General features: G+C 38.3%; 1 protein-coding gene across 4 annotated transcripts in view; it reads right to left on the bottom strand.

The window, feature by feature from the left end:
* The window catches only part of LOC131027864 (uncharacterized), an 80,013-nt gene that overhangs the window by 40,849 nt on the left and 15,151 nt on the right, over window positions 1-24,013 (bottom strand). For 3 of the 4 annotated variants that reach the window (XM_057957966.2, XM_057957973.2, XM_057957980.2), the window contains exon 3: window positions 15,333-15,471. In XM_057957966.2, the coding sequence (XP_057813949.1) occupies window positions 15,333-15,471 (139 nt within the window). Of the gene's footprint in view, window positions 1-15,332; window positions 15,479-24,013 lie in introns of all 4 variants that reach the window. The other variant, XM_057957989.1, reaches the window with a different exon arrangement.

Here is a 24,013-nt window from a genome sequence, read left to right as displayed (position 1 = left end):
CCCCTTGCGGACTCCCTTAGAAAATTTAAATAAAAAATTAAAAGTACAACTTTTTAAATTTTTTTAATATTTTTTAAGGGCCTTAAAATGGGGGACGTCTGGCCGTCCCCGGGACGGATTGGGGACGTCTCAGCCGTCCCTAGCCGTCCCCGGGACGTACGGATGTCCCCCAGAGCTAGGGCAGGCGTCCCCCCGTTTCGGAGACGTCCCCTCAAAAAACAGGGCAATTTGGGGACGGGGGGAAACGTCCCCTGGCCATCCCCAAGTCCCTGAAACGTCCCCGGGACGGGGACGGGGGTTTTTAGGTCGGGGACACGTCCCCGAGTAACTCTGGTTTTTTTATAAAAAAACGATTTTGCTTTTTTGAAGGCTTTTTTAGGGTTCTGGTTCATGGGCGAATTTCTTTGTGCTAGGCAGAAGTTCATTTTTTTTAGGGTTCTAGAGATTTTTCGAACCTGCAAAATGGAGGTTTTTTTTTGCAGATTGAAAATTTTCCTAGGGTTTCTGCAATTTTCGATTAGGGTTTTGACCCTTCAATTCAAGTCGAAATTTTATTCTTATTGCAGATTCTTGGTAGGTTTTTCGAGACCTCGACAAGGTCTTCGTAGAAAAATTCAAGGTGCATCGTTTTCCGTGCCTCAATTTTTGAGCCGTCCGATCTACATTCTGATTTCAGATTCTTGGTGGGTTTTTCGAGAGTTTTTCTAGGTTGGTCTCCGATTTTGGGGGGTGCCTCGTTTTTCGTGCCTCAAATTTTGTGCCAACGAATTTGCCTTCAAATTTAAAAACACCGCAATTTCAGCTAGTTCTGTGGACGTCGGGAATTTCGGTGTTTTTTGGGCACCGTTTATGCTGTTTTAAGTTTGCAGAATTTTTTTAAGTTCTGGGTTTCTTCCGACCCTCGAAATTTGTGTCAGAATTCTCCTCCAGGGTTTCAGATTTTTTGTGCAACTGCTTCTATTATGATTTTTGAATCAGATTCTTCTGTCTCATGCTTTCACTAGGTTGACCTCATTCAACTTCCATTTTCGTGATGGCATCTTTGACCAACATCATGTTGGAACACAGTCAAAAGTTCAACAACTGCAACAACACTTGGAAACAGTGCATATTCACGATATCTGGATATCATTGCCTTGATTAGATTGATTTAGGTCAAACCTCGTCCTACAGGTCCCAGGGTTTTCACATTTTTTTTCCTCAAAAATTGTTCGCAGGGTTTAGAATTTTTTCCTTAAAAATTATTAGCCGTCATCTGCAAAGCTTGCGTGGGTTTTCTGATTTTTCTCCACAAAAAAATCATGGGAGGGTTTTGCTTGATTTTTCCTCAAAAATCAAGGTGTTGTTTTACCACGTGATGTTTGCTATTTTGTCGCGTGAGGTTTGTTGTTTTACCACGTGATGTCTGGTATTTTACCACGTGATGTTGTCTGGTGTTTTCTTGCATGATGTCTGATGTTTTACCGCGTGATGTTTGGTGTCTTACCACGTGGTGTTTTGGGTCTTGCCATGCAAAGTTTCAGGGTTTTGTTCGATTTTTTCCACAAAAATCGTTTCAAGGGTTTTTACCATTTTTTTCCACAAAAATGATGATTTGTATCTTCAGTTTTGGAGGGTTTACCGATTTTTCCTCAAAATCATGGTTTCAGGTTTCAGTTTGGTTATCCAATGTCAAGTTGGATGGATTTTGGTATTCTTGGTCATTAACACTTTTCAGATCCAGGGAGGGTATCCACCACAGCAAAGTGTTCTTTTCATTTGTGATCAAAAGACCTGCAGTGTCTTCTGTACGGTAGTTAGTAGATAGAATGACCATTAAGGAAGGGTATTAGAATATTTAATTATATTTTAGTCGCCTATATTTAGTTCCTTGTTTAATGGTCATTTAGCTTTTTAGTTAATTAGCTTTTAAGCTTTATTTAGCATTTAGCTTTTTCTTTTTAGTTAATTAGCTTTTAAGTTTTATTTAGCATTTAGCTTTTTCTTTTTAGTTAATTAGCTTTTAAGCTTTATTTAGCGTTTAGCTTTTTGGTAGTTCACTTTAAACGACTTGTTCTTAATTTAGAACGTCGTCTTGTAATCTCTATATATACGCTTGTATATTGTTGAATACATTATCCAATTATTGAATCATTATTTATTCAATTTACTTTTCATATGGATTCAAAGGATCGACAGAGAAGATCAGTTGCATCTTTGCCCCAAATGCTTCTCAAGGGAACATATTGGTCTTGAATGTGAAGTTTCAGCCTCTATCTTAAGAAGTTATGCTTGTGTGTAAACTAAGTCGACTGATGTGAAGTAATATAAGGAAAATACAGAAATACTAAGAACAAATGATGTAGAACAATCCTCGGCGGCCAGTATGAAGGAGGTGGAAATTAATGATCCTGTTGATAATTCTCCCCTCGTTGTATCTAGCCAGCAACAAATCCATACTAACAATAGTGATAGTGCTCAAGCTCTACTAAATCTATTGGAAGATGCTAAATCCCTTCAAAATGAAATTGCAATAGAGCTCGCAGCTTCTCTTTCCTCAGAATCCACTAAGGTCGGTGAATTTAGGGTGACGGAGGATGAGAATATTCCCCCTCTGCCAGTTGATCCAAACGCCTTTGGTGTTTTGGGCAAGAAAGGCATCAACACTGACTTGGAAGAAGGAGAAATTGTTTCCTCTGCCTCGGAATGGGAAGAAGATTTTGAACCAGTTGCCAACCTAATAATGGATAATACTGCGAAAGGTTTTGGGAAGACTGCTTCATGTATTAATGCTCCAAACTTTAAACCAAAGGGCAAAAGGGGGTGCAAATCAAGGAATACAATGTTGAAAATCGCAGGTGCAGCTAATGGGCAGTCAAAACTTAATTTAGCGAAGGGGACCCCCCTTCCCCAGGATCAACGAGGCTACTATCCTGGAATGTCAAGGGCCTTAATGCCCCTAACAAATGGTGCTTAATTAAGCACCAAATTGATGAGACTAAGGGAGATATTTGGGTATTACAGGAAACTAAATGGAGTCAAGCTGAGATAGAAAAAAAATGAAAACATGGAAACAATGTAAAGGTCTGTTGAGGCAATCCAAGGGGGCCTTTGGTGGTATGGGAATAATCTAGAATCCTATGAATGTTAAAATCACACTCCTTGGAGAAGATAAATATTGACAACATTGTCTGGTCACTAGTTTATGCAAAAAATGAGAGTTTCAATCTCTTTAATGTCTACAGACCCTCTGCTGCTAATGACAAACGAGACCTTTGGGCACTTCTATCAAACAGATTCCAAAATATTTCTAAGGGCAGCCGTGTGTTTGCAGGCGACTTCAATGCTATCCTAGCAGGTAATGAAAAGAAGGGTGGTATTCAGAGGATTGGTACGGTTCAGAAAGACTTCCAAGAATCTGTAGAAAAGAACCAGCTATTGGATGTTGCCCCGAAGAATGGAACCTTCACATGGACAAATAGGAGAACCGGTTTCACTAACATTGCAAAATGCCTAGACCGGTTTCTGGTGGCCCGTGATTGGCTTGAACAAAATCTTATCCTTGAATCAACTATTCTACCCCTTGTAGGATCAAACCATTTCCCTATTTGCCTAAATGTGTCTATAGGACAATCCGAGGGTGGCAACCCTTTCCGATTTGAGATGATGTGGCTCAGAGTGCCCGAACTACATGAATTGATAGCAGCATGGTGGAATGAGCTGGTACTAGGAAATAAATCGAGGTTGTTCAAGCTAAATAAGAAGCTCAAGTATATTAAGATCAAAATCAAAGAGTGAAACTAGAGTCAATTCCAAAACATCCATAAGGAGAAACTTAGGGTCACAACAGAGATGCAGAGCTGGAGGAAATAACCAATTGTCATAAAGACAGGCATGAATGAAGAACTTTTCAAAAGGGGGAGCTCTCTTAAGGTTGAACTAAATGAAATTCTTCGGCGTGAAGAAATTCACTGGAGGCAGAAATCTAGGGAACTTTGGCTCAAGGATGGGGATAGAAATACCAAGTTCTTCCACAGATCTGCTATTGCCAACCGAAACACGAACAGAATATCGGAGATTGTGAGGCCGGATGGCAATATTGTCAGGGACTATGAGGATATTGCCCGAGAAGCAGTAAGACATTTTGAATCTCTGATGAATGGTAAATGCCAGAGTGGGCAGGAAGCAAGAAACAAAATTCTAGACTCAATCCCTTCTATAATCACTGAAAGACACAATAAAGAGCTCTTCATGTTGAATTTTAGACTTTCAGATTTAAACTATACTCAGAAAACTAAAGTTAATTACTAAATCAATATATTTGTTGTTTAATTTAATTACTTTCAGACTTAGACATAAACATAAATTGAGCAAAATGAACTTGACACACAAATACCCTGGGAAAACCTCCTAGGAGGAAAAACCCAACCAACAGATTCTCATATCTGACTATGAATTATATCCAATCGTAACAGTACATTACTTAGCTGGTAGCTTTGATGTAGCACACAAATTTGTCTAAGCCTTTCACACAGCAATACACCTCTTGAATCTGTTTTGCATATAACAGCAAGATGACCTTCAGATGAACAGATCTGGAAATTGTCTTTGGCTTCACATATGTCTTGCAATTCTCATCTTCTATTGAAGTTCACCCTTGTATTAACAATCGCCTCAATGCACACTTCCTTCACCTCGCATTTAGAATTCTCTTTCTAATTTCGCACTTGCAGAATGATTATCGCATATGATATCATTGTATGTTAATGAGGTCAAGTAGTTGTTTATTTATACAAGGCAAGAGGACCTATTTGAGGTCGGCTTGGTGCTGATCCTTTTTATTTATTTTATTACTTTATAGGGTCGACCCTATTAGAGGGAACACGTTTCCCTTTTGAGTGGCGTGTATTTTAGTTATAGGGTCGGCCCTATTGGAGGGAACATGTTTCCCTTTAGTGTGGCCTGTGAGAGGGGAGAGAAGGGCCCAGCCCTTGGCGGATTCCAATGTTGCCTTAAGGCAATTGGAATCCGCATTCTACCTAGTTACAATCAACACTCCCTCTTAACTAGGGAGAAAGATAATCTTACAACCAGGTTACAAGATTAGGGCCCAACCCTAAGTAATACATACAATGTTTAAATTGTAATCCGAACTTAGCTGTCAACTTCAAATACTCCTTAGAGAGGATCACAACAAGTAGCCACAAATAGTAGCCCATAGTATCCATCTTGTACTGCCTGTGGAGGGTGAATCCAAAACTTTAACATGCACACTTGCAAGTCATGAATACATACACAAGTATCCATGCACATCATGGAGTCTTTCCATGCTATCCATCACGCATATCCACCAATCATTGCCTTTACCTCAGTCTTCTCCCAAAGAAGAATGTAACATCATAATCTTCCATGTTGCACCCAAGCATAGAGTGGAGTTACATAACCATTGTCCTCCATCTTGCACACAAGCATAGAATGAAAACATAGTCCTCCATCTTGCACACAAGCATAGAATGGAATATAATAAACATAATCCTCCATCTTGCACACAAGCAAAGAATGGAATAAACATAATTTCCATCTTGCACACAAGCAAAGAATGGATCCACCTTACATTGCCCGCAGAGGGTGGAGAAGATCTTTTCTGCCATCTTACATTGCCTGTAGAGAATGGTTACATTTGATCTTCTCCCTGAGAAGAGTACAATACCACCTTGCATTGCCTACAGAAGGTGGTTGATACAACACAATGTATCACTGAGGTTGAGACTCCCTCTCAACCAAGGCGGTGTTCCCCATAGCTCCAAGTCTATCTTTTGAAGTACTCAAGCTTCAAGAGACTTGGTGAGAACATCTGCAACACAGGATTGTCCTGCCATAAAACACTGAACTGTCAGGGATCTCTATACAACCCTGATAATAAATCAAAACAACATAACAAGAATTTTGAGAAACCACACTGCTTCTCTTGATGCAACACTTGCAACAATGCATTTAGCTTCAGCAATACTCAATGCAACTGAGGACTATTCCTGTAGGTCCAAGAGATCGCAGCAGGTGAATGCTTGAAGTGTTTTCCTTGTCCGTAACACTTCTTGACCAATCTGAACCTAAGTAGTCTTCTAATGTGATGGTAGCTTCAGCCCATAATCAATTGTGACTTGCAAATATATCAAGATATGCTTGGCTGCAACAATATGCTTAGCTTTGATTAGCTGAAGCACTCACCAATCAACCTGCCTCTATTCAGATGAATCTGCAAAATCATAGTTGGCTGCAGACATACTCAACTTCTTCAAATCAGTTTCCATATAGGTTTACAATCCATAACAATAGAAAACTTGACTTAGAATAATTTCATTAGATCCTTGCCACACTTCTAACCTAGAAGTAATGCATTTTAGATTTAGATCTTCCATCTCAATTTTGAGCTAATTTTTTCTTATATCAAATTATGAGATTATCTTTATCAGTCAGAGTTAGATCATCCACATAAGAAATCAGAATTAGCCTTTCAAATACTTTAAGGAACAGGTTAGAATCTTTACAAAACCCTAGGCTTATCAAGTAATTGTCAATTCTTTCATACCAAAAGTTTTATTGAAAATCATAGGGCTCCCTCTTAATCCTCAATATCAGACTGATAGCCAAGCATCATAGTATCATAAGTATTCATAAACAAGGAAGAGAAATGCCAACTTCACCTTTTATGATTTGGACCCATGGCGCAATTATGATCATGACATATCTTCAAACTTCTTCTAATTGAGTGTGAAGATCCTTATGCATTATTTCAAAGCTCCCTCTGAAGCCACATCAATCCAAGCTTATGGATTTCTGATGTCAGTATGGCCTTGGCCCTCGCCATACATCATCTACTATATGAGGTTATATAAAAATGACCTTGGGTGAGGATCACAACATTCATGATAAGTTAGATGCATCCCTTTAACAATATAACCAATGATACATAGAATGCTAAGACAATACTTATGTGACACAAATTAAAAGAGCCATCTTGTAACATACAACCTGAAACTTGTACATCACCATACAGGTTATAACAAAAATCTAATTTTCATGAAGGATGTACAAAGAAATTCATAAGGGTTAAGTCATGTTCATTTTCTACCTCACCAGGGTTTTCATAGATTTGAGAGTACATGCATTCAACCATTAGTATGACCTAATAGAGTCTACAATTAGCTCACAAAAGTACGATAGTTATAAACTAGAACAATTCTAAGTCAGCAATTGAGGATATAGTGTATATCATTAATTTCCATAATACTTCACACTTCATGATAACAAATACTCAACTGAAAAGTCAGGTTTATGTAACTATTATAGAATCATTCAATTTGATAGTCAAAACTCAATCAGATCATAGATGAGGAAGTACTAATACCTTTTAATAATGAAGTACCACATGATGGTGACATAGAATGTTTACAAGGAGAGTGAAATATACTTACCAATGAAGATACTAACCAAGCAATGATAGTGAGAGCCTGATAGAGAACTATACTTCCATAAATCAATAGCAATTAGTAAGCTGTAGTATATATAATCAAAATAATTCTGATAGAGGATATAAAGGTATTTCAGATCAAACCTCTAGGCATCCAACAACAAATACATCAAAGGAATTAATCTTCGGATCAAGCATAAAACGGCAGTCTAATATTATTTTCAGATTTGCCCTTTTCAGCACTCCATACTCCAACAACTGCCGGTGGTATATGTGTGTGTGTGTGTGTGTGTAATGTCCCCTAATGGGACCCTCTTATATTAAGATTTGTGCATAGTGATTACAATATGGGGACATTATTGTCAACTAAGCTTGGTCTGAACCCTGCACAACAGATTAGTCAACATTTTCATTATGCCTTGATAGACTATATATTCAACATTCTTATATATTGCATAGTTATATGAAGGATTCAAAAACCATTTCTCTCCCTACACCAGTTCCCATTATGGAGCTCAAGGAGAATCACCCAAGGTGCCTCAAGACTATCCCTCTCCAACAAGCCCAAGTGCACCAAGGACCCATCAACTTGGCCTCTTGGCCCACACTTGGGGTTGGCGTACTTGCTGGAGCCTAGTACTCTTGCTTCCTTGTATTCTCCCTCCATAAGTGGATGGTGAGATTGAAAGGTATTACAGACTCCATCACATAATTTACTTAATCGTCATATGAACAGTTAGTGATATAAAAGCATTATTAAACTGCCATACATATTACAGTCTATGTTAATATTACTATTAAATTCTGCATAAGAACATTATCAGGCTTCATATATTAAGCATACATATTCAAATCATCCCCTTGCATACTACAAAGAATAAAGAAGTTACTGCCTGTAACTTAATAACAGTTGTGATCTGATCCGATCCATGGTGATGTCACTGGATGCTTTTGATTCCTTTCCTTTATATCTCTCAATGTGAGGGAGAGGTCACACCTCTTCATCATGTATGCCCTTTCCACAATTAGCACCCTTTGAGAGAGTGCAACTCTTCATTATATCTGCCCTTTGAAAGGGACACAACCTTTCATGATCAGATATGCAATTCTTATTTAAATCAGATCTTAAACACTACATAAATATGCAGCCCAAACGAAATAATAAGCCCTTAACAACAACCTTAATTAACCAAGAACCCTCTTATAATATTCAGTTTAACAAGGACTAAATAAAGATTCTTTAATCAAGTAGTAAATATAAGGACCTCTCAATAAGACGACTTTGATGACAATGAAAACATTAAATGTTAAATGACGAATCTTTTATTTTAAATTATTGAGAGAATACACCTGAATGTGTCAAATTCTCTATCAACCTGACGAAGACTTCCACACGAATTGCAAATACTACCATGCAGGCTTCTCCATTGGTCGAAGGTGAATCATATCCTAATTGTTGCAACTGCACCCTCATTTGCAATAGGTTCGCTGATCAATGAAACTTGTTTCCAGCCTAAGGAAGATGTTCACAGTTTGAAGACCTAATTCATTGATCAACATGCCATAACTTAATTCTTTCTTTTGGTTTCAGTGTTTCTTCAGATCTGATTTCTATTTGGACCTGTCACCAAAGAAGGAAGGAACAAGAGACTGCAATTACATGATTAAATCTGATAACTAGTTAGTACAAACCTGGCTCTGATACCATGTTGAATTTTAGACTTTCAGATTTAAACTATACTCAAAAAACTGAAGTTAATTACTAAATCAATATATTTGTTGTTTAGTTTAATTACTTTCAGACTTAGACATAAACATAAATTGAGCAAAATGAACACGACACACAAATACCCTGGGAAAACCTCCTAGGAGGAAAAACCCAACCAACAGATCCTCAGATCTGACTATGAATTATATCCAATTGTAACAGTACATTACTTAGCTGGTAGCTTTGATGTGGCAAACCAATTTGTCTAAGCCTTTCACACAGCAATACACCTCTTGAATTTGTTTTGCATATAACGGCAAGATGACCTTCAGATGAACAGATCTGGAAATTGTCTTTGGCTTCACATATGTCTTGCAATTTGCATCTTCTATTGAAGTTCACCCTTGTATTAACAATCGCCTCAATGCACTCTTCCTTCACCTCGCATTTAGAATTCTTTCTTTCTAATTTCGCACTTGCAGAATGATTATCGCATATGATATCATTGTATGTTAATGAGGTCAAGTAGCTGTTTATTTATATGAGGCAAGAGGACCTATTTGAGGTCGGCTTGGTGTTGATCCTTTTTATTTATTTTATTACTTTATAGGGTCGGCCCTATTAGAGGGAACACGTTTCCCTTTTGAGTGGCATATGTCTTTTAGTTATAGGGACGGCCCTATTAGAAGGAACACATTTCCCTTTAGTGTGGAGTGTGTGAGGGGAGAGAAGGGCCCAGCCCTTGGCGGATTCCAATGTTGCCTTAAGGCAATTGGAATCCGCATTCTACCTAGTTACAATCAACACTTCAAACCCATTGACTTAGATGAAGTCAGGAAAGTTACCTTCCAGCTGAATCCTGATAAGACTCCAAGCCCTGATGGTTTTCATGCGGCCTTCTTTCAGCATTTCTGGGACATTATTGCCCAGGACCTACACCTAGCGGTAGAAGAATCCAGAAAAAGAATGACTATGCTGGGAGCTATTAATCACACCTTTCTAGCTTTAGTCCCAAAAAAGAAAAACCCTCAGTAAATGGGTGATTTTAGACCAATTTCATTATGCAATTCAGCCTACAAAATAGTAACAAAGATCATTGCCAACAGAATGAAACCTCTTCTAAAACATATTATCTCAAATGAGCAGAGTGGCTTTGCCCCTGGACGCTCTATTGTTGAAGGCATCATCACTGCTCATGAAACACTCCACACTGCAAGGAAAACTAAAGATTCTTGTATGATTTTAAAGTTGGATATTATGAAAGCATATGATATGGTGGAAAGGGAATTTCTTGTAGAAGTATTGAGGAAATTTGGCTTCTGCAAAGAATGGATCACATGGGTCAAGAATTGTCTATCAACACCCAAATTCTCAGTTTTGGTTAATGGTTCATCTCATGGTTTCTTCCCTTCAATGAGAGGTATTCGCCACGGGGATCCTATGTCACCATTTTTGTTTATAATTATGGCTGAAGGCTTAGGTCGGTTGATTAAATATCTTCACCATAATGGTAGTTGGCTGGGTGTCAATGTGGCTACAGGAGTTGAACATTCAACCCACTTGCAATTTGCTGATGATACTATTCTATTTGGAGTCTCTAGTAGAAGAGAGGCAAGGACTATAAATACTTGCCTGAATGACTATTGCAAGGCATCAGGGCAAAAAATCAATTGGAACAAGTCAGAAGTTTTCTTTATCAACACTTTGTCGAATATGCAAGGTGTTCTATCAAGGATCCTCAATTTAAGAGTTGCAAACTTTCCAGGTAAATTCCTTGGGACTCTTCTTTTCATTGGCAGTAATAAGATTTGATATTGGACGCATCTTATTGAGAAATGTAAATCTAGGCTTGAAAATTGGAAAGGGAAGTGGCTATCATGCCGGTAAGCTTACTATGATAAAATCAGTCCTCTCTGCCATACCGGTTTTTTCCATGGCTTGCTTGAGACTACCGGCTACCATAGAAGATGAGTTAATTACTATAATGAGGAATTTCCTTTGGAATGGGTCGGATGACAAAGGGAAATTTCCCCTGATTGCCTGGAATAAAATAAGTCAACCAAAAAATGCTGGTGGTGCTGGAATTCGACAGATTTCTATTATGAATTTGGCTATGGGAGCAAAATTGGTATGGGAAATTTGTAGAGGTGGTAATCAAAAGTGGGTAAGAATCCTAAAACACAAATATCTGGACTCACTTGAGCCTAAAAGGATTCTCACAGTTATCAACCCACCTCGAGGTTCGTCCATTTGGAATTTCATTCTGAAATGCAGAGAAATCATAAGCGATCAGGTCACTTGGGATGTCACAAATGGGAGGAATGCATCCTTCTGGTTGGATTCTTGGAGTGGCGAAGAAGCCTTGTGTCATAACCCCGCTCTTCAATCTATAATGAGAGAAACATGTCGACTTTGGGGACACAAAGTCTGTGATTATGGTCATTCAGTTAAGGAGAATGGTATTGACAGATGGGTGTGGAATTCTCTGGACCCCTTGGACTTAGTCCAAAATCAGAAAGACATTTTTGTCAGTATTCTAAGGAATCGAATCATTCATCCATCCCCGGATGAGGACATCATTAGATGGTGTGGCTTGTCTGATGGTAAGTATAAGGTATGTTTTGGCTATAAATTGAAAGAAGCTGCTGTAGATAAGAAGGATTGGCCGGTTAATCTGTTCTGGCACAGACATCTACTTCCTAAAGCAGGTTCCTTTGCTTGGATGGCTTTTCAGAGGAAGATTCTAACCAGTGAAAGACTCCTTAAATTGGGTATTAATGGGCCTAGTAGATGTGTATTATGTCGAAATCAAGAGGAGACAATTGATCACCTTCTGCTTCACTACAAATTCTCCAGCAACTATTGGTGGCATTTTATGGGCAAATTAAATCTTGCATGCCCTTTTCCAAAAGGTTTGGATGATTGGTTTCTACTATGGCCTAAATCAAAATGCAAGGTGTTATTTGGGGACTTATTTGTCATCATGCCCTCACTGTTGATTTGGGAAGTTTGGAAAGAGAGGAGTCGTAAAATTTTCCAGGATAAAGATATGGGCAAGATTGCCCTCTGTGGGAAAATTGAGAATCACCTGGTTGAGCTCCTGAATGAATCGGCTAAGTCCAAATCACTGAAAAAGAATCTATACACTAACTGGGATTGGAAGCTAAAGCTTGCATTCCCAAATTTGATCATCCCCCCGCTTTTTGGAAGTGGTAACCCTGAGATACCAGTTAATCCAAGATTGGATGTTAAATGGGAAATCCCAGATCCAGGGTGGCATAAGATTAACTTCAATGGTGCCTCTTCAAGGAATCCAGGGCGGAGTGGAATTGGATGTATTATTAGAGATTCTGAAGGTATCTGTATTAAGGAAATCTCTGAAGATATCGGTATGGCCACTAACAATGAGGCTGAATTTTGAGCGGCATTAAGAGGTTTGCAATTGGGAATTGAGTTGGGGATAAAAAGAATCCATTTGGAGGGTTATTCATTAAATGTTATCAATGTTGTTCATAGTAACCAAACCCCTAGTTGGCGTCTTAACCTATGGCTTCGACCAATGGTGGATATGCTTGAGACCGTTGAAGAATTTCCGATTAGCCATATCTATAGAGAAGGTAATATGGAAGCAGACAGACTATCTAAGATGGCCATTGTAGATGGAGGCCTTGATCCGGGGCTTACGGCTAGGGCATAGATAAATTTTGATTATAGCAATTTATATGGTTAAAGTGTTGCAACCTATCATGGCAGACGAATGATCTGGTTTGTTTCCCCGATGGTCTTGGTTTCTACCAGTTTGTAGTACTTACCGAGAGATGAACTCTTACCGGGTGTGGGTTTTTCTTTGATTGTGGTATCCTTCTGGTTCCTACCGGTAGGGGTATCCCACCCGGTTGCGCGGTCTCTACTGGTTGGCGATGATGTCATTTGCATAGGTCTCTTGCACTTGTCTCTTACCGGTATTTATTATGTTCTAGTAATATGGTCTTACCGGGGTCATTTACTCCAGTGCCGGAATAGATGTTATCAGAAAGATAATCTAGCAAAATTTCTAATAAGCGGTTGCAATCGGTTTTCTCCTCAAGTAACCCTATGCGGATGGAGGCCCTAATCCAGAACATACGGTTAGGGCACATCTATATTTGATTATGGTGGTTAATATGGTTTAAGTGATGCAACCTATCTTGGTCTAAGAATGAAACGACTTTGTTTCCCCGATGGTCTTGGCCTCTACCGGTTTGTAGTACTTACCGGGGGTGAATTTTTACCGAGTGTGGGCTTTTTCTTCAATTGTGGTTTCCTTCTGGCTCTTCTTGGTAGGGGTATCACCTCGGCTGCAAGGTCTAACGGTTGGCTATGTTATCGGCTGCACAGGTCTCTTGCATTTGTCTCCTACCGGTATTTTCTATTTTTCCGGTAATATGATCTTACCGGGGTCATTTACTTCAATTCCGGTGTAGATGTTGTCAGAAAGGTAATCTAATGCCCATAATTACTATTAGATATGATAAAGTCGAACGGCGGCAGACATCAAAGAGGCAATAAATTGCGAATAAAGGTAACATGCTTAAGATGTGTTTTGTTTGTGCGAAGTAATTTGGCACGGCTTAGCCAGCTCCTCGAGCTCCTCAACCTTTATGAGCTATCAAGATAAATAAAGGAAGGCCTACTTAATTTAAGCATACCAATCTCTTCCCCTTTCTTGTTCTATTGTTTATACAATGGATACACCAATATTGTTGGAGGCAACATACCCTCAGATTGCGTTTCTAGGCAAAAATTTTGATAAGCGCCTGCAATCGGTTCTTTCCTCAAACCACCCTTTGATTCTACACTGTGTAAAAAGAATTTTGGGGAAGGAATTCTTAAATGCTTACCACAGATATAGAGCCAATGCAGACATTCTGGCTTTCTTTTTAGCGATGCTGCTCTACATGGGGACTAGCAAGCAAAGGGTGAAGCTGCTCACTCAAATGGTGTTCGAGCACCACTTCCTTGGGGAAATTGACGTCGTACTGGATAATGTCGACGGCAATCTCAGAATGCCCTTTCCCAAAAATTCTTATATGAGTTTGGGAAATGGTGTGGAGGTGAGGAAAGAGGTGATAGTAACCTCTCTTGATTTCAAAGCCTTGGAGGCCTCCTGGCCTAACATTAACAGAAATATTGAGTTCCTTTTCAAGGTTGTCGGAATACTGCCCGGCTGCACGACTGCCTGAAGAAGAACCTTTATTCTGGATGAAGGGCTTTCGGGCAAAGGAGACATTGGTATTTTGGCCAACGGTGACATAGACGATGGCAACTCTTGGGGTCTTGGTCGTGTGAAGAGTGGTTTCCAGACAATGTCCGCCACCCCTGGGAAAAAGCGGAATCGTTGGCTCATGCTGCTTGCGGGAATGATTGCCCGGTGATATTGGATGTTATTGCTGCTCCTGCTCCCGGTGACGAGGACCCAGATTCAAGCTCTGAAAAGTCTTGAAATGTTGTGACCTCCTCGGCTTTGTGTGTCGATTCTCTTTGGTATTCCATTTCTCAAGTTCTTTGTACTATTAAAAAGATTGTAGGCCTTTGGCCAAATTAGGCATAGTAACAGCCAGCATTTTGTTCTCATCCGGTTGATTTTGTCTAGCAATGTAGGATCCTCGCCAGCTCGGTTGGTTTTTGGTCGTTGTTTGGAGCAATGGTAGGGGGTTTTCTTCCTGGTTCTTTCCCCCTACGGCTCTTTCTGAACCAGGTTTGTATTTTTCAAATTTTGATTAATACAAGGGTGCTGCCCCTCTGCAGTTATTAATCTATTAAAAAAAAAAGCATAATAACATTTGGTAATGCATTCAATGATGTATGACAATTGTTGATAACGTGACAGCTTCCAAGTAGGGGACATTACAGTTGTGTAATCAAATTTTGACTTTTCCTTGTTCTTTATTAGAATTGTGTGCTAGCAAGCTGATCTTTAAAATGTACAAGTTGATTATTCCCTAGTGGCATGTCTTCAGTAAAATTAAAGCATATTAAATAAGAACAATAATCTTTACTGAGTTCTATGTGCCAACTAACTATATCATTGATTTCCCTGTTTCTAAAATCCTGAGAATAATATCATTAAATAAAAAAGATGAGGAAAGACAACCAAATAATTTAACACTATAAGTGAAACAATAAAAATATTACCTGTAGTGCAGAAACTTGTGAAGGAAAACCATATATACATAAAATCATTTCCCATGGCCTCTTCCTTTTAGTTTTCCGTGCCCCTGACTTAATTTCTCCATTATGCTGTCTTATTCGACGTCGAGGATTGACAGTGAATCTATCAACTCAACACACAATAGACAGCCACCAAAAGCATAGATCGTAAGATAGGAGATCAGAAAATAAGGCAATGCAAAACTCAATGAATAAGTGCTCAATAATCTATGAAAACCCTAGAAGAGTTCGTAATTCCAAAAGATCCAATATTAAAGCCAGTTTTTGCCTTTTGAAATCGAAATTACATGTGTTAAGCCACAAACTAATTCTCAATTATTCAATGATTATTTGAAATCCTTGACCGTGAAACCCAGGTTAGACTCTAATGAAAAATTTCAAATCAAGGTGAGAATCCACATATAGACCTCTAGGAGTTTATGTTGACCTAAAATGGATACCCATCCATCAAAAGGGACCATCGGGATTGCAAAATTATCAAACCATAGTTAACAACAAATCCTACAAGCAAAGGCTGTAAAAAAAAATTCAACAAAATCAGATAAGCTATCTTCATGATTTAGCAATTAATGTCAATTAGTAATTTCATGAAATAAGGAAATTTGTTGTGATTGAAGTTTGAGGAAGATTATTCTATTAAACAATGAACAATAAACACAAACAAGGTATACAGAAAATATTGTTGTAAAATATTGGAGTGTCTATTAGAAAGCGTTCATCTCCTTCTATAGAATTTGAAAAATGTAACCAACAATAACCAAATGTGACACTCGTCAAAGATTCTAAATACTAATAATAGCTATCGCTATTACAAACCACTAAGTTGCTACAATGATTTCATTAACAAAGGTAAGCCTTATATTCTAACATATTCTTCTCCAAAGAGAACTTCTTTCTGCTAAAGATGTACTGCAAGTGAAGTTTCTTGAATGGCATTTGTACTGGTTTCTCCTACAATGTGAGATAACTGTCCTAGGGAGAATCAATGTATGTATGTTATGTACTGCATTTTTAAAGAATTTCTGCATTATTGAAGGTTGCTTGGTAATTAATTCTTTCCAGAAATTGCCATAATCTTTTGACTTCAGCAATTTCAATTTTGAGTTCAATTTGATCTAGTGCCTTAAACTCTTGCCAAAACAATTTGATCTCAAAGTTACGTAGATGATGTGTATATGACACGAAGTGTAGAGATTGAGTGGAAGTGTTTGGGAGTTTTATGTTCTATTATCTTGGGAGGTGATGTTGTACCATAATGGTTGGAAGCCCATGGGAGGATATTAGTATTGATCATTGTCATGCCCTTGATCTGATATTCACTTCACAGACAGCAAACTTGAATAAGAAATTGTCTTACGATAGTAAGACTTCACAATTTCTTCCTCCTAGTGCCAACAATATTATTAGCAAGCAATTCGTGGTTTCCATGCAAATCACAAGAGGTCAAGGATTAACATGTATGGATTGATCCTCTCTTTCTTCTAGGGGTGATCTCCTCCCAAAACGCATAAGATATTAATTAGGCGTGGCCTCCCAAAATGCATAAGATATTAATTAGGCATGGCCTCCCAAACGCATAAGATATTAGTTAGACGTGGCAATAACAAATTATGAAGTAAGCCATGAAAAGGTGTGGTGGATAACAAGGGGCATACCCTACTCCAAGGGTCGCAACCTTGAAGGAAGATATAACTTTCCAAATTCAAAGGAGAAGGGAATCACTCACAGATCAAAGCACATTCAGTAACTAAATAAATTCACCCTGGAGGAACGAAGCTCTCAACACGAGCACCAAGCCTAGAGTCGACTCATAGAAGTTGAACAACCTATACATCCAAGAAAATTATCTTCTGATTAGATGCAATACTTCAGACTGATATTACATCAGATCTATCTTCCTTAGCACTTTCCTTCTCACAATCAATTGTGGTATACTTATAATATATATACATGTTGCTTATGCATAATAGATAATGCTTAAGTGTATGATTATACCATAGAATATAAGATATACCTGGTTGTCTAAAACCCACATTGTAGGAAGGGCTTGGAGTGTAAGCAAAAGGGGTATAAGAGAGCTAAGTAAGCCATCCTAGAGTTGACATAATGGCTGCTAGGACCGGAGGGCACTTACATAGAAGAGCCAAGGAACCCCCTTATGACCTCTACTTAACTCCACAAATGGCACTTGTCTTTAGGAAGATGAGACATTGATGGGGAAAGTAGGTACAAGCCGCTAAGCAAGCAAAGAAGGCTTTGGCAAACATCCACTCTTGGGCTTAGTGTAGAAATGGCTTCGAGCAGACCTATCATGTCTCTTCGTCTGAAACCTAATATGCATATATAATAATATTATGGTTAGTAGTTGAATGCAATGTGATCTTGTCAAACCCTAGTAATTATTTATATATATATATATATATTTCTTATGTTGTGATTGTAGGATTCAAATTCAGAATCACATTATTTAAAGAGAGATATTTTACTTGGTAAGATGTAACCCTAACCCTAATTTGTTGCAATTTCAATTCTAGGGCAGATTAGGAAGAAGACATTACAAATGGTATCAAAACATGATCCTGCCATCCTGTAGGGTAAAGACGAATCAATGAATCATTCTAGTCAACGTGAAAGAATCTAGCAATACATGTATTAACGTGTATGCTCCATGTTTGAATATATCCAAGTGTATGCCTCGTGTTTTCACGTGTAAGCTTCGTGTTTGGTTCATACCTAATAAGTTTCTAGCATGTCTACTTCATGTGAGTCTATGAATATTTTATGCTTAACAATTCTGAAAATACTTAGTACAATTAGTTCTAGCACAATTGATTTAGACCTGATGTATTTCCAACATGTCTATCTTGTTAGCACAAGTTGACATAACCAAGATAATGAAAGAAACATCACTTGGTGTAGAACCTCCAATTGCTAAATAACATTAGAGTTGCAAAGAAACTAATTGTACCATAAACCCTAAGGATTCATCAAGATCCGCCTAGTAACAAAAAATCAAAGAAAACTAACTTTGCTTGAGGACAAGCAAATTTGGGAAGGACAGATTGACATGCCTCCGATTTGATATCCACTTCACAAACAACAAACTTGAATAAGAAATTGTCTTACAATAGTAAGACTTCACAATTTCTTCCTCTTGACGCCAACAACAAACAAGCAATTCGTGGTTTCCATGTAGATCGTCGGAGGTCAAGGGTTAACAAGTATGGATTGATCTCTCTTTCCTCTAGGGGCGATCTCCTCCCAAAATGCAAAAGAGATTAATTAGATGTGGCCTACCAAAACAACAGAGATTAGTTAGACAAGGCAATCACAAATTATGAAGTAATTAAGCCATGAAGAGGTGCAATGGATAACAAGGGACATACCCTACTCCAATGGTAACAACCTTGAAGGTATAACTTTCCAAATATGTTGGAGGGGTATAAAGGGACCTTGCCCAAGCATTTAAAGGAGGGAATCACTCACAGATCAAAGCACATTCAGTAATTAAATGCATTCACCCAAGAGGATCGAAGCTCTCAACATAAGAGCACCAAGTCTAGGGTTGACTCATAGAAGTTGAACCTATAAATCCAAGAAAATTATCTTCAGATCAGACACATTACAACAAATTGATATTACATCAAATCCATCTTCCTCGGCACTTTCCTTCTCACAATCCATTGAGGTATGTTTATATACATGTTGCTTATGCATAATAGATAATGCTCAAGTGTACGATTATATGATAGAATATAAGACATACCTGATTGTTTGAAACCCACCTTGTAGGAAGGGCCTAGGGTGTAAGAAAAAGGGGTATATGAGGGCTAAGTAAGTGGGTCGTCCTAGAGTTGACCATAATGGCTCCTAAGACCAAAGGGCACTTAAATAGAAGAGCCAACAAACCCCCTTACAACCTCCACCCAACTCCGCAAGATGGCACTTGTCTTTAGGAAGATGAGACATTGATGGAGAAAGTAGGTACAAGCCGCTAAAATTAGAAAATAGAGATAATACAGCAGGAAAGATACAGAGGAACTTCCCTACAAATTTGCTAAATAGACTAACAACTAACTGCTAAATAATGACAGCTATCGTGATAAAAGAGGACAGCAAACTGAAGGTGTTTAAATCAAATTTAACACCTCACCTGTTATAGACACTCTAGTTTTATTGTCCAGTTGGAGCATTATATTCCAACACTCCCTCTTAATGCTACAACATCAAACTAACAACATAAAAAAAACAATACATTATATAGAAGCTATTCTTTGAAAATAGTTCATAGACCAATAAGACTTCTTCAGGTTGCTCCCAACTACTGGTATAGTCATGCAGCTACCATCCAAGTTCCCAACACCATTGGACACCATTTGCACATGAAGTGTCTCATCACCCTCGTAAAGGTCTAATGTTGAACTTCTAGATTTTTTTGATCTCCCTTAAACTATGGGACACCAATCCTCACATGTATGTCTCATAACCTCAATGAGGTATAGTTTCTTTGGTCCGTTAGCACCTCAAACTATCAAACATCCATCTAACCTCTACTGCATCCTTTCCTATCTTCAAAGGATTGGCCTCTTCAAAACAGTATAGGTTTGTTCTTCATCTTCAATGATGTCATCATCGCTAACAACATCTGGTGGTTCTCCAACAATAGCTATATTTGTGGATTCTTCAACTTTACCTTTGAGAAGGTCATTTTCATGAATTTTACAATTAATTGGAGTATGACCTAATTTCTTGCAGTAGTAACATTCAATGTCATCCTTACTTGAGATTCTCTTTCCCATCCTTTTCTTTGAGTATAATGCAAGTTCAAGCTGAGCATCTTCTCTTGAATCTCCTTTAACTGCACTCTTTTCTTCAGCTAAGAGAAATCACATCTTCTAAAGTATGTGATGAAATCTGACTCAAAACATTGTTATATTTTGAAGGCAAACTAGTTACTATTCAACAAAATAGCTTTAGCATCTTCATTTTCAACCACAACAAAAACTTATGCTAGCTATTTAATGAGAGATCTCAGATTGCTTATATGGTTAGACATAGTAATATTATCAGACATCTTGAATCTAAATAATTGCAGCTTCAAAGAGAGCTTTGCATTTGTTGCTTTTGCTCCAAACAACTTATTTAATTCATCCCAAATTTCTTTAGATGATTTTTTTCAATAAACATGATGCAATTCTGAATCTGATAGAGCAAGACAATAAAGGACTTGGCTTTCTCATATCTACTTTCCCAATCAATCTTCTTTTTAGCATCTGTAGGTACTACTTTAGTGCTATTAACTATACCCTATGAACTTTTGTTCATCAATTGCATTTGCATTTTCACCTTCCATGTGTGAAAATTATGACCATTGTATTTTTCTAGAGGTACATCCATTTCCGAATACTTCTATGATGAAAGACAACAAAATACCTTTAAATGTTGCACAACAACACGATTTGTAGTAGCAGCAGATTTACACCCTCACACACTGGCAGCAGCTTCTTCTCCTTATTTGTGTTTTGTTTCAACTCTGTTAGATGCTCAAACTCTGACAGCTCCTCTTTCAGATTATGGGCAGACTAAATCCCCAAACTTCAACAAAATCTCTTGGTTAAGCACAACATCTTCTTAGCAGCAGCAGTGAGAACTACAGGGATTGTACGATAGCTAAGTTCTTATTTGAACTGTTTAAATGAACTCCTAAAATAAATGCCATTACAAATATAGAAAAAAACAAAATCAAATAGTATTAGCGATGAACTCCTAAAATAAATGCCATTACAAATATAGAAAAAAACAAAATCAAATAGTATTAGCGATGATACCAAATTGAAAACAGAGATAATACAGCAGGAAAGATACAGAACAAAATAGTAGAACTCAGTGCTTTATTATTGTTTAAATAATGCTTATTTATATAGCAGTGAAACCAAACAACTTTCTATTGTGACGTTTTCACACATCATCCCATTGCAAATGGGGACCCCCTACCTTTTAGATCCTCCCGGTCTTTTGGCTTGCGTTTTTGGGGTCTTTTCGCAGTATTCTTGTCAGTCTCTTTGCTTTGCAAGTGTTTGGGGGTCATTGATTAAATCTGCTTTTCGTTTGAGCGAGTTTGGTGAAGTCTAGGGCCTGTTTTGTCTTTTTGGGGGTTTATGCCTTTTGTCCCAGATTTTAGGGGTTTCTGTTAGAGTTTTGAAAAAAATAAACATATGACTGGAATCAGGACCCTTCAAAGGACCTCCCAGTAAAATTTGAGCCCAAATGGAGCAACTTTCTAATTTTAGAAAGTCCCTATTTTTTAGGGATTTTTCCGAGTCCCAGAATGTCGTCATTTTGCTAAAAATTAAACTTACTATTTTTAGTAATTTCTATTTTTAGTAAGTTTCTATTTATAGTAAGTCATTTATGCACCCTGTCTAGGGGTCTAATGCTGACATTTTGAAGGTTTCTATTTTTGGAAAGTCAGTACTGGCAGGGTCAGTCAGATAAGGCGACAAGGATCATACGTTCGCAAACATTTCTAATTCCGATAAGTCAGACAACAGACAAAGAAAGCCAGAAATTGATCAAGTGCTGGAAGCCTATGCCTAAAATGGAAAGCTCAGAAATTCGCCAAAATGAGGAAGGCAAGGACAGACGGAAAATTCCATGAATCCATGGCATAGTGGAAATTCCGCCCAAGTATGCAGTTGGGCACCAAAATGAGGAAGGCAAGGACAAATGGAAAATTCCATGAATCCATGGCATAGTGGAAATTCCGCCCAAGTATGCAGTTGGGCGCCAAAATGAGGAAGGCAAGGACAGATGGAAAATTCCATGAATCCATGGTAGAGTGAAAATTCCACCCAAGGATGCAATTGGGCGCCAAAATGGAGGAGGCAAGGATAAGTGGAAAATTCCATGAATCCATGGCATAGTGGAAATTCCGCCCAAGTATGCAGTTGGGCGCCAAAATGAGGAAGGCAAGGACAGATGGAAAATTCCATGAATCCATGGCATAGTGGAAATTCCGCCCAAGTATGCAGTTGGGCGCCAAAATGAGGAAGGCAAGGACAGATGGAAAATTCCATGAATCCATCGCATAGTGGAAATTCCGCCCAAGTATGTAGTTGGGCGCCAAAATGAGGAAGGCAAGGACAGCTGGATAAATTTCATGAATCCTCCACAGAGAGAAAATTCCGCCCAAGCTAAAAGTTGAAGTTTCGCCTAAGGCATAGAATCCAAGGAGTCAAGGAGGAATAAAAAGCAAAATTCCCCTCGGGCAAATTTTTCAATTTGCTATTTTTAGGCACCGAATCTCAACGGAGTATGGAAAATTTTATATATCCGGAATCGAGGTGAAATTCGGAATCCAATGAACTTGACTCCTAAATTTTAGGAGGATTCCTAAAAAATAGGGATTTTGAAAAGAAGACATGGACAATTCACAAAACAATGAATTCCTTCCTCAAGAGGAATTTCCGCCCCAGCCTTGTGGAAGGCGCCAAAATGAAGAATGCATGGAGAGACAGGCAAATTGCAAGAGTCCTTGACCAAGGCATTTTAGCGCCCAAGTGAGAGAAGGAGCGCCAAATAGAAGGATGCAAGGAATCCATGGAATTGAAAGAATTCCCCACCAAGTGTAAAATGTCACCCAGGAACACAGGAGTGCGCTAAAATGATCTTCTCAGGGACAGTGCACAAATAGATGAATTCCTTCACCAGGGAAGAATTGCACCCAATAAGAAGAAATTCCAAGAAAGTGAAAAAATTGGCTGTGTCGGAAATTCCTTCCTTCAGGACAGAATTCCAGGAAAGGTAAAAAATTGACAAGGTAAAAAATTGACTAAGTGTTTGAAATTTCTTCCTTCAGGACATAGTTCTTGGAAATCATGAAAATTGGCTAAGACATGAAGAATTTCCTTCCTCAAGGTGAGGAACAAATTTCTTTCCAAAGAAGAATTCCTCCACAACAAGAAATCACACCCAAGGATGAATTGAAGGATGAATTGAAGATAAAATTTCTAAGGCAAGGAAGGAATCAAGGATGATCTGAACAAGAAATTTCGCCCCCAAGGAAAAATTTGAAAAATCCATTTTTCAGGGCTCAAATGACCTCCAAATTTAGAAATTTTTGAAGATATGGATACGTGAGAGAATTCTCTCTCTCCTACACCAAAACCCTAAAATTGTGGAAATTCCTAAAAAATAGGAGATTGTGGAGAATTGTTAAAAATCTCCTCCAAAGCAAGGAAAGTTCGAGAAACTTCAAGAAAATTCTTCATGGATCAAATTCTTCTCTCCTGAAGTTTTCTCTCTCCAAGGTTGTCTCGCCAAGTGGCAACCGAGTCAACACATGCTGAATTGATGAAGCATCTCTTTGCATACAGCAGTCACATTTATGGCATTGACAGATTCCTTTGCATGCGACCGTCACATTCAGAAGATGACGGTGCATTTATGGCATCATGGGCGAATTTTGCATGAGGGTACATTTAATGCTTTATGGGCGCCATTTCTAGCAGGATTGTAATTAATTGTATATGGGCATGATGGGTTATTAATTACCGATTCCCACCTTGTTGCACCTTGAGTGGGAATCTTCTAGGGTAAACCCTAATTAGGGTTTGAATGTAATCATGGCCTGAGGCCTATATAAA

This window comes from Cryptomeria japonica, chromosome 1 (genome assembly GCF_030272615.1).
Source record: "Cryptomeria japonica chromosome 1, Sugi_1.0, whole genome shotgun sequence".
In the NCBI taxonomy this organism is placed as follows: Eukaryota; Viridiplantae; Streptophyta; class Pinopsida; order Cupressales; family Cupressaceae; genus Cryptomeria; species Cryptomeria japonica.
This window is presented reverse-complemented; position numbering and strand designations above follow the sequence as displayed.